The 12500-nt window shown below is 44.8% G+C and overlaps 2 protein-coding genes across 5 annotated transcripts in view; one reads left to right on the forward strand and one right to left on the reverse strand.

Annotated features, from left to right (window-relative positions):
* Positions 1-1576, forward strand: part of prkg3 (protein kinase cGMP-dependent 3) — a 14505-nt gene extending 12929 nt beyond the window's left edge. For all 4 annotated transcript variants that reach the window (XM_060042253.1, XM_060042252.1, XM_060042251.1 and 1 more), the window contains 3 exons: positions 161-223; positions 784-859; positions 1265-1576. In XM_060042253.1, the coding sequence (XP_059898236.1) occupies positions 161-223; positions 784-859; positions 1265-1351 (226 nt within the window). In that variant the 3' untranslated portion in view covers positions 1352-1576. The remainder of the gene's footprint in view (positions 1-160; positions 224-783; positions 860-1264) is intronic.
* A 9907-nt stretch (positions 1577-11483) lies between these two features.
* LOC132450221 (potassium channel subfamily K member 2-like) overlaps positions 11484-12500 on the reverse strand; it is a 25890-nt gene continuing 24873 nt past the window's right edge. Inside the window, 1 exon segment of the mRNA XM_060042279.1 lies at positions 11484-11850. Within this exon segment, the coding sequence (XP_059898262.1) occupies positions 11503-11850 (348 nt within the window). The 3' untranslated portion in view covers positions 11484-11502.

Genomic DNA, 12500 nt, shown 5'->3' on the forward strand with positions numbered 1-12500 from the left:
TCTGTCTTAGGACCATACGGCCACCTCAAAGGTAATGACTTGATTCAAACACACATTTCTGAAGTGCATGTAATGTATGCTTTGAATAGCCTGTTTGTGCTAGAAGCAACTGACATGAGCTCATGGTGATGTGGGATTTAAACTGTGCTTTGGTTGGCAGGCCCAGGCCGGGTCAAAGACTAGGAAACACCAAGAATGGCATCAAAGATGTTCGCCACCACAGGTAACCATGGAAACGTATTATGTAATTGAATGTTTTATTTTTCTAGAACTCATCCCTTGGTCACATCAAACGTGTTTCTGATAATAATGACTGATAGAAGCATGTGTCTGGTTGAGATTTAACGATGACACAAGTGCCGTCATCCACAGGGCTTATACTTCAGGATGCATCTTGGGTTGTGTGATACCTCATGAGAGTTGTAAGACTTTCAAATTCAAAATATATGCAAATATACCGTTTTGCCACGACTCCCAGGAGAAACGCTGTGTTAGTTTCAAACACAACAATGTGTCCCCACAATGACAAATAATTTCAAGATTAGGTACTAAACAATGCAAGAAAATACCATCACTACCAAAAACATTCCTATGCTCCATGCTTCCAAAATGGAGGCGAGCATTGTAATGTCACATCACACTGTGCGACCGCTTTAGTTTCAGTTTGATACGTGATGTTATGTCATGTCATGTTATGTTATGTCGTTGCCATAGCAGGCTAGCCTAGCTCCATGTCTCCAGTACGTTGTGTGTGTGTTGACGTCTGCGTTGCCTCCTCCTCAGGTGGTTCAGCACGATGAACTGGCACAAGCTGCGCGTGGGGCAGGTGGAGGCGCCCACTGTACGCCTGGTCCGCAAGGTATGTCCTAAAAGACCTTGGCCCCGTTTGGGTCCGTAAAACAGCCGGTTCCGGCCCAGAGATTTGTCATAGGCTCTGATCAATATCGTCCTCAGTATGTATCATCAGTGTGTACGTACTTATTGAATTTTGTACGTCCTTGCACTTAAAAATAGTACCTAGCATTGTGAAGCGTCTTATCCTAGCTATCTTTGTTGTATACGGGGAATGGGTTTACCAAACAATTGTTAGTGCTTTGCACTTGTTTCTATGAACATCCTTGCTGTACCGACAGCGATATATTGTTGTTTCTCTTCCTTCGGACAAATGTAATTATTGTAAGTGCCCTAAATGTAAATGTAATTATGGTATTTTCCTCTCAGTGTGTTTGATGTGTGAGGAGTGTATTTCTGGTGTTCCACACAGGGTCCCTGCTACATCAACTTTGACCGTTTCCCCAGCGACCAGACTAAGGCGGATGAGGAGTTTTCTGGTTGGGATAAAGACTTCTAACAACACTCCCTCCGCCCGACCGTGGAACCATACCTCCGTCACTCCTCTGATTTCCTCTGGGATCTGCATATTTTCTACGGATCTATCGAGCGATCGTCTACGTTCTACATCTGTGCCTGGACATTGGGTCAAATATGTGTATAAAGTCAGATTGTTTTATTGGAAGAGATTAAAATGTGTAATATTCCTTCTTGTCATTGAATGTGCGTAACAAATATAAAACAGTTGAATCAATTAACATGAGTCGTTGATCTCATTGAAGAATAAAAAGCGCTCTTGTAAATCCTTTTTATTTCCATTTTGACCATTTTCCGGCTGATTTTACTTTTTTATTACATTCCTTGTATAACTGAAAATGCTGCCAAGCTCCTCATAGTTGCTATTTAAAATTGGGTGCATTCTTTGAAAATAGTACAATTATTAAAAGTCTGCAGGAATTCGACGTTCTCCTTCCATTTCCTTTCGATGAAAGGTCTCCGATGGGTGGAGGCAGCTGTCTGTCATCCTTTCAGCGAACACCAGTAGGTGTTCTCTTCTTTGTCAGATGTTGCTGCAGACCTCGATCTTGCTGCATCCTTTCCTCTCACAGACCAGGGGGAAACCATTGACATGAAAGGAGAAGGAGAAGAGACGAGTAGGTCTCTGCTGTATTGCCAACCCCTAAAGCTGAGAACACGCTGATGGTGTAGCAGTAATGAGAGCTCACGCCGAATAGCTTTTCACATACAACTGCTGGGAACGCAGTGAGAGAAATCAGCACTGACTTCTGATGAATAATCGATTGATTACTGACACTTACAGCACCAACCAAAAACAAAAGACACACTTTTACCAAAATAGCAAGAATCCTTGACATATGTGTTCATTTATTGAATAGGTCTCCTGTTTAAATATATAATAATAATAACAATAAACTTTATTGTTAAGACTCTAAACTAAGGTCGAAATATTATCACTTTTTGTAAAGCTCCTTTAAAACAAAGGGCTTTAAAATGCTGATTAAAATCTATTAAAGCAGAGTAACAATACCAGTACAGGCCAACCGTTGCAGCCCAGAAGGGCCGCCGTGAAATAGTTCATTTCTCTAACGATGGAGCTGCGATTGTCCTGTCCTTCTCACCCTACTGTATGTCTTCCACTGTGACGGCTAACTGGCCCAATCCAAGTGAATGTGACTGAAGAAGATCTAGGCCTAGAGGTACTTTGAAATACTCCATATCTGCACTGGGTGGGCTGGGTGAGGAGGAGGGTGGGGTTGGATGGTGTAACGACAGTCCAACCGGGTCAACTCTGTTTAAACGGGGGGCGGTAAAGGTCAGGGTGATGTTCTTCCTCACAGAGAGAGAGAGAGAGAGAGAGAGAGAGAGAGAGAGAGAGAGAGAGATTCTAGGGTTAGGGTTGGACACAGATTGAGTGAGGGCCAGAGAGAGATAGGGACAGAGTGAGAGGGAGAGAGAGAGCGACAGAGACAGAGTGAGAGCCAGAGAGAGACAGAGTGAGAGAGAGCGCGAGAGAGAGAGAGAGAGAGAGAGAGAGAGAGAGAGAGAGAGAGAGGGAGGGACAGAGTGAGAGGGAGAGACAGAGAGAGACCGACTGAGAGAGAGATAGAGAGGGAAACAAAAGTGTGACTCAGACAGAAGGTCAACTAAACACACACACACACACACACACACACACACACACACACGCTCACGTCACAAACACTATCTCCAGCCACCTCCAGCCTGTACCATGAATGCTGTTAACGGTGGCTGCAGTTATAGTAAGATGGGGCACAATACAAATGAAACCCTGAGACCTAAATGGTCTCCAGGAGAACATGAGGTACTGAGCTTCATGTGATGTTCCCTTTACGGGCAGCTTGACTTCAGTCTTAAGGGAAGATTCACTGTGCTTTGCTCTGGTAATTGGAGTGGAGGAGGGCTGGACGTGTGTGTGTGTGTGTGTGTGTGTGTGTGTGTGTGTGTGTGTGTGTGTGTGTGTGTGTGTGTGTGTGTGTGTGTGTGTGTGTGTGTTTGCTTGTGTGTGTCCCTCCACGTACTACATATGTGTGTGCATTTGTGTTTGTGTTGATGTGTGTGTGTGCTTATCTCCTTGTGTGTGCTTGTGTGTGTTTGTGTGTGTGTATCTAGGGAGGAAGTGGAGCTGAGAGAGCTGGGAGTCGGTATTTTCTCAGAATCTCACCTCAGGTGAAAGGGCTCAACCGCATGAACATGATTCTCTAATGTCTGCTGGGATAAAAAATCTGTCTCAAGGGCGTCGCCCATGTTTGATCGGAGAGGAGAAACATTCAGAACCGTTCCATAGCCGTACGGAATTGTGTGTTAATGCCAGATTTATTTTATTTTCACGGAGGTCTTCATTGAATCATCCTAGTAATAATGGGTTTAAGGAATGAGAATAGAACAAATAATAAAAGAGTTGATCCAGGATTTGCAATAGCGCTGCCATTGCAGAATAAATAATGCCTCAGAAAAGAAGCAAAACAGAGACTCAGTGCAATTGTCAGTTGAATAATGATATTGTATCTGCAAAGACAGCATCTCTCTCTCTACAAATCTCTCTCCCTCGCACACACACACACACACACACACACACACACACACACACACACACACACACACACACACACACAAACACACACAAACACCGACACACCGACACACACACACACACACACACACACACACACACACACACACACACACACACACACACACAAACACCGACACACACACACACACACACACACACACACACACACACACACACACACACACACACACACACACAAACACACACACACAAACACCGACACACCGACACACACACACACACACACACACACACACACACACACACACACACACACACACACACACACACACACACACACACACACACACAAACAAACACGAAAACCACACGTGCGAAGAGACCTCATCCATATACAGAACCTTATCTCCCACAGGGCTTGTTGAGGGGTGGCTGGCGTGATCGCTGATGCCTCCCTCGTGATTAAGAGCACTGATGCCTCCCTCGTGATTAAGAGCACTGATGCCTCCCTCGTGATTAAGAGCACTGATGCCTCCCTCGTGATTAAGAGCACTGATGCCTCCCTCGTGATTAAGAGCACTGATGCCTCCCTCGTGATTAAGAGCACTGATGCCTCCCTCGTGATTAAGAGCACTGATGCCTCCCTCGTGATTAAGAGCACTGATGCCTCCCTCGTGATTAGTAAGCACTCTACCGTCCTGGCAGGTCCCCTCATCAATAACCCAGTCATCACTCATCCACGGACCACGTGTGATACACCTCAATCCGTCTCTGGGATTATAAAACCTTCCACAACGTATATGAGATAGACCTATTCCGTTTGACGGTTCTCATTTTTCATAGGGTAAATAAGTGTTACATTTACCACGGTGGCAACGATTTTTAATCAGAGTGGTGATTGAATAAGGCGGTTTTGGTTAATTTGTTCTAGAACAATCTTCAATCAATCCCTCTTATGATGCACAGTTTGGGCCTCTTGCTTTTCGTTGGAGCAACACAATCCAAAACAATATCCCTATTTAATATTAAAACCATTCTGGCACGATGAATCAAAAGTTATTAGCTGATGTTCCTGTTCTTTTTCGGCTTCCTGATAATCACAGTTCCTCATCAACAGTGTTGATTGGAAGATAATAATAAGCACCCTCTTCTAGACAACTCGGTCGACCTTTAAAGGTACAATATTGTAGCGACCCTGGGCATGGTCGCAGTGTTGGACCTTTGGCGCCCTCCTAGGTCCTTTGCAGCAGAGACATTGAGTGGGGGGGTTAAGGGGTTGGGATATACTTAGGTGAGGGTGTCATTGTGTTGTGGTTCTGTTGTTATGTTGTGCACATTGTTGTCTTGTGTTCTGAACGCACGATACTGGAGAGAGAAGGCACTGACTTGTTGATTGATTGGCACTTAATGTACGTACCTATTGTTTGTTGTATTTAGTTATAGTACTTAGTTATGTAGCATATTATCCTAGCTATCTTACCTGTATACGGGGATTGGGTTAACCTAGCGATTGTTAGTTAGTGCTTGACACTTGGTTCCATGAACATCCTTACTGTACCGACAGCGATATATTGTTTCACTTTCTTATGGCAAATTAACTCGCTTTGGATAAAAGCGTCTGCTAAATGCCCTAAATGTAAATGAGAGAAAACTCCACCCCCTCCACCCTAGAGTACAAGTCACGCGGGTTACCAGGTTAAGGACACAAGCGCAAGACAAGCCAAGCCCAACATTAGATTTTGAGAAGGGCACGGTTATTGTATTTTCACAGTGAGAAGCGACAGCGAGTAAGTTATACTGTAAGTTTATATAGGCTAACTTATTGTTTGAGAATTATACACCAGCTAATGTGGCATCCGTCTTGAAATCCTTTCTGGCTGTCCGTCTTTCAGCTCCAAGATTTATTTGTGTATTAGCTCAGATCTTGTCATGGAGGCTTTTTAAGTCCAGTTCAGTTTCAGTTCCTTTGCTTTCTTCCGTGACTGCAGCCTCCCGTGTTTGTCTGCCAATTTTGTTATGTGTGCGTTCGTCTTCTGCAGCTCATCCAAAATGCATCAGCCCGACACGTCTTCAACCTACCCAAATCCTCCCACTCTATAGACCCCTCCTCCGCACCCTACACCGGCCACCAGTGGCTGCTCAGAACCCATTCCAGTCACCGGTATTAAACCATACCACACCAGCCCGTCTCCAAAACTCTATGACTCTACTCTATGGCTGCACCCTCACTACATGGGGTCCGGAGACCCCAGCTGCGGCTCAACAAAGTGGGAATTGCCTGCTGTCCAGGCTCCAGACTGGTGGAATGAAGATCCACTGACACCAGGGCAGCTGAAAGACTAAACGTCTTCTGTTTCTGACTGAAAACACAGCTGTGGAAACTGTATCTGGTCCCATGAATACATTTTTCCATAATGTAGCATATTCACTCATTTGCTGAATTCAATGTAACTCTTTTTGCGTTATATCTTAATGGTTGAATGCACTTATTTTAAGTCGCTTCCGACAGAATTGTCAGCCAAATAAATGCGATGTTTCTATCTGGCAACCCGCGGTACTCTGACAAAAGTGAATCAATACACAGAATCAGACGTTCTGACCCGGAACCAACATTTCAAAGGAGAACTTATCGGAGAAGCCAGTAGTTCTTAATCGATGAAGACATGGAATGGTAATTCCATGATTTAGTTCAGTACATTTCTTACATATAGATATAGAGCGTATAGATTCACCTCTTAGTCGACGCCACGGGCAGATTTGATGTCGTGAACCGTGGCCCTGACAGAAGTGGAGAGGAACTCATCAGGACAACATGGCGTCAATCCGAGCTATTTATTTATTTTAAACGGCTCTGGTGTCATCACATTCATATTTATCTAATTAACAAGTAAGTGTGAACAAATCTAACCACTTCGACATTAACTGCTTTGGCGATTAAAAAACATCAACAAAATAAACTTGAAATTCTTTCTGGCAGTTTTTATTTCAGCTGCAGGATTTACTCATGTATTAGCTCAGATCTTGTGTTGTGGAGGCTTTTTAAGTCAGATGGATTTGCACAAGTAAATCCTGGAGCTGAAAGACAGACAGACAGAAAGGATTTCATGTTTATTATATATATTTATTTTAATCGGCAAAAGAGAGAGAGAGCGAGAGGGAGAGAGAGATCACCTCTCCGAACGCAGTTTGGGGAGGTGGGCCCCCCTGATGGGAGTGTTGAACGGGGGTCCCTGGGGAACATTTCATGACGGGTGACTCAGAGCACCGATCCTTGATGAGGCAGCGTCTTCTTCACAGGCCTCGTGTGATCACCCAACCCAGTCTCACGGAAATACGTAACACTGTCACGTCATTTAATCTATTCATTCGTGTTCTGGGACACGTCATTTAAAATTTTTCGTGCCAAAAGCACACATTTCTAACAATAAGACAGCTTTTGGCCACCCGTTTCTACTTTTACCTTTGATTCTGAGAAATTGTGACAATTCACGGATATATTTAATGCAGGTGGGCTGCTCTGTAGGCAAACCGCAACGGAAAAAAAGGTAGCTGCTTCATCTCTTCTTTTTAGAATGAGTTTGAAATTTGTACTTTTGGCCCGAATTTTTTTTAAATTACGTGTCCCAGATCACAAATTAATAGATTAAATGACGTGACGTCACAGTGTCACGTATTTCCGTGAGACTGGGTGCGATCACCATTTCTCTCTACTGTCTCCCCTCGTGGTGCAAAAGTTCTCAGCACGACGCTTTAATTCTATGGGGAGCATAAAGGTTCTGTGTTCACGGACGATTATAGATATTATAACATGTATATTGGTTAGCTAGGGCGTGGGCCGTGAGTGTGTGTGTGTGTGTGTGCGTGTTTGTACTTGAAAATATTTAAAACTATTGTTGGATCCGAAAAATACCATTCTGACACAAGGACATAAACGGTTGTGTTAGAGTGGTGATTGACACAGAGTATGCCTACCACACACAATTATTCCGAGGACTTTATATTAAAGGCACAAAAAACACAGGGCTTGAAAGGTCGTATAAAATACTTTATTCTAAATATTTATGAAAAGTTTGGCGTGAGTTGAGTTCGACAATTATTGGCGACTGAATGAGAAACCATCAGCTACAGTACTGTGGCGTCCAACCACAGTCTGCGAATACAGAACGGAAAAGTCTCATACAGACATTTGGAAGTAGGACATAACATGCAAACAAATGTGACTTTATTCAACTCTTGTGGAACCACAGAAACCTGCGCTGTCTCGTGAGTCATGTACATAAATGAAACGGACGTGTCCGAGCCGTTCCTTCTCTCGTAAACCGTCACATTTCTGTCTTAACATCATCATAACATAACTCGTTTGAAAAGGCAGCCATGCATTGTAGAGTGTGATTTGGTAAGAAAAAAATCTAAAAACTCTAACTGTCATGGACTCTAGCTTATAATCATAAGACAGAATTAAGTCAGTGACATTTCATACACATAAACATTGTTAAAATGTGTCATCCGATATCAGAAAAATTATGAATGACTTTGTTTTCACAAATCACATGTTTTCTTCAACATGCTAACATTCAGGTTCAGCCTCGTTCATGCGGCGCTCCTCAGTTCTAAAAAGGTTAAAACGTTACATTCATGATGCGTCACAGATGGGCCTTCGATGCTAATCAGCCTCAGGTGTCTGTTTGAAAGAAACAATGGTGCAATATCAATATCCTTGTGTGAATGGGATTGGAAGCATTAATCACCCTTCTGTGCACACACATACACGTACACACAAAGACAAGCACACATCGCACACACACACGAGCACACACACAGACAAGCACACATCGCACACACGCAAACACAAGCACACATCGCAAACACACAGGCAAGCACACATACACGCATCTCACGGGCACGCACACACACACACACACACACACACACACACACACACACACACACACACACACACACACACACACACACACACACACACACACACACACACACACACACACACACACACACACACACACACACACACACCAAGTGCACTTCAGTGCCTCGTCTCCCTCAGCTCCCTTGGCATGCCAAGTCAATCAAACTCACAACAACAAAAACACAGAAGCAGACCCATGAACAGGATTGTCCTCTCCTGGGGCCTGGGGGTAAGCTGGGGTTCGTATGGGCGAGTCTGAGGAGTCCGGGAGGACATCGGTGTACCGTCCAAAGCAGCGGCAAACAAGCAAGGCCAAGTCTTCAATTCATTTTCTGCCGCCTGTGACTGATTGCTTTTTTGTGTTTCCCATTGTAAGTAAAATGTAACAATATGAATGAAATGAAGGCCCACGTGTGTTGCGACTCGCTCGCTGAACCGTCTCTCTCTCTGGGGCGCTTTCCATGAGCTAGACATGGCAGGCAAAGTCCATGTATTGTCCGGATTAGGGCTTCACACAACGCAATGCTCATCTTAGAAAGAATACGCACGCACACACACACAAAGACACACACACGCGCACGAAAAAATCCACAAGGACCAAAGATCCCGCAAAGACATGAATATTCATGAAATCTAAGCCATGTGGAGGGCTGAATGGCAAGCTGGAAACCTCATGGAAAACCACTGAGCAGATGAAGCCCAAAGTCATACTTAATCTACTGTTCGTGTTCTCTCCATCAACATCAGAACACTAAATGACATTTGGCATAACAGACACCTGTGCAAAGAAAGCGGACTTGATTCAAACAAAATAAAAATAACAAAATAATCACTGTGTTGTAAGCCTGTTTAGAGTTTCTCTACATGATGCTACAGAACGTAAACAGCGAACGTATTTTGGCAATGTAAGGACCACTTGTCTCAGAAGCACTGGGTCGATTGTGAAGACGTCACATTCAGGACCTTCAGTCCAAATGGGTTAATCATCATCATCATCGTAAACTCAACCACCTTACAAAACATCCTTGCATATTACATGTCCTTACATTGTGGCGATTCACTCGCTAGACGCATTGAAAATAGACAAATGGTGACAAGGACAAAAGCTGAATAAATATCCGTTTGAAAAGGACATCAAATTTTGGCATTAAGTCAGTTTAAAAAAAACAAAACAATAAAACTCTTTCTCATGACTCAAATTATATCTTAAACTTTTTGATTGATACACATCTATCACAGTTTGTCTTTTAATTGATGTGTGCTGGATACAAGAGTGCGATGATAAATAATAATTAAGGGTTTGGAACGTAAAATGTTGGCACCGATTTGGCAATTGCTTCAGCCACGGAGGAACGTAGGAATGGAGTTCTCAGTGAGAAGGAATAATGGTCATGAAACACTTCCATGATCTCTTGAACTTGTGCTGGTCAATACCTTAAAAAAAAAATCACCAGACTTATTGAGGATTCTCCAACAGCATACATTCACTTTTAACACAAGCAAAGATTATGAAAGGAATCAACATTTTCTCCATTTGTAATCATGACCTCATAGACCTTCAATGACCATCTTACCATTAGAAAGTCGTTCTCTTGATCGTTAAACAACATATTGACAGATGGATCTCTGAAGGTGGCATCCAGTTGGCCCCAGAAACGTTTGCTGTGTATTATTGACATGGCTTCAACAAATCAATCCAACATTTCACAAGCTGAATCCAGTTTGATAACTAGAAACTTTACCCGCATGTTGACTGTATTCCGTCATTTCCATATTTTCATACATATATGTATATATATATTTGATATATTACTCTCTTAAATAGATTCGAAGGAAGGTAAATAGAGAATGTTCAATATGATCAATAGTTTTCCTTTCGACCGGCCTTCATTCCTCGACACGCTTTCTCACAATGTGTTCCTCAATCATCAAGATTCAGCACAAACATCACACAGACCGTGGCCGTCGCTCCGTCTAATACTGAACCAGAAGAAATCTTCAGCGGTCCTAGACTTGTTGTTTGCTAAGGCACGCTGGGACTCATCCCAAGGTGAACAGCTCGACACGGTGGGAGGGTCAGTGAAATCGTCCTCTCCCTAATGGAACTTGGGTCATGAGTGCTAACTTCTATCAGCGTAATAGCATTATTAGTATGAATAGAATATAGTAATAAATTGTTCTGTGTGTCATCCCCGAAGAAGCACAGTGGTCTCGCGGCGAATGCTTGGCGCTGACACAGAGAACGCCACGTCAAGTTTGAGAAGAGGTATGGCCGCCAAGTAGATACAAAATAAATGTCTCCGGCCCCGCAAGCTCGGAAGCACTGCGTCTGAGTGCATCCATGGTTCATGTTCTCTACATGGACATGTGTGTGTGTGTGTGTGCGTCTATGTGTGCATGCCAGAGGCTCCAACCATGTGATGTGTATCCGCGAATGTACTTAGCGTCTTGATTGATCTGTTCAATTCTCCATTCCTTTCCAATCGATATCCCCGCCGGTCAATCGAACTAATGAATGCAGCGGCGGCGGCGGTCACAGCAGCTATATCCATCAGTGCACTCGTGCGGCACGCGTGTGTGTGTGTGTCTCCACCAAGCACAGATGATGTGGGTGTTTGTGTGTGGATCTCAATCTGCAGCAATGTCCCGCCCTGTCCCGTCGCCACGGTTACTTGAAGTTCTCGATGATTGCCACCTCGCGGCGGTCTGCGTAGTCGGGGCTGAGGCCGTTGAGGTACAGGCTGCCGTTCCGGCTCAGCGGCGCGGGGGTGAACGAGAGCGTCAGGTTGGGGTACAGTTCCCGCTCCTCGCCGAAGTTGACGGAGAGCGTGCGCTTGCCCGGCGTCATCTCCTGGTTGACGGCGTTCATGCCCAGCTCCGACGACAGCTTGCGCTTGATGGAGGCGGCGCGCTGGAACTTGTCGTAGATGTCCACGCTCAGACGGCGGCGCGTCTCCTTGAACTCGGCCGACACGTTGGCTGTCCACTCGGCCGCGTGCGCCCGGAACTCGCCCACCTGCGGACGGAGGGGGAAGGGGGAGAGAGGGGCAGGTCAAGCGTGGGAGTGGAGACATGTTTACGAGAGAGCGAGGGAAAGAGAGAGAGAGAGAGGGAGAGAGAGAGGGAGAGAGAGAGAGAGAGAGAGAGAGAGAGAGAGGGGGAGGGAGGGTTAGAGAGAGAGAGAGAGAGTGGGTGAGGGAGAGAGAAAGAGGAAAGAGAGAGAGAGAGAGAGAGAGAGAGGGAGGGGGAAAGAGAGAGAGAGAGAGGGGAGAGAGAGAGAGAGAGAGAGAGAGGGGGGGAGGGAGGGTTAGAGAGAGAGAGAGAGAGAGAGAGAGAGAGAGAGAGAGAGAGAGAGAGAGGTGAGGGAGAGAGAAAGAGGAAAGAGAGAGAGAGAGAGAGGGAGGGGGAAAGAGAGAGAGAGAGAGAGAGAGAGGGGAGAGAGAGAGAGAGAGAGAGAGAGAGAGAGAGAGAGAGAGAGAGAGGGGGGGGAGGGAGGGTTAGAGAGAGAGAGAGAGAGAGAGAGAGAGAGAGAGAGAGAGAGAGAGAGAGAGAGAGATTTGTCCTGTTTCGTTATGCAATGATCTGCAGGGGAGATCCTCTGGACTATGTTTGGACTCGAGAGTAGCGTGCAGTAGTGTGGAGATGGACGGTATAACGAACGTATAA

The sequence above is a fragment of the Gadus macrocephalus genome, chromosome 21 (assembly GCF_031168955.1).
Source record: "Gadus macrocephalus chromosome 21, ASM3116895v1".
Classification (NCBI taxonomy): Eukaryota; Metazoa; Chordata; class Actinopteri; order Gadiformes; family Gadidae; genus Gadus; species Gadus macrocephalus.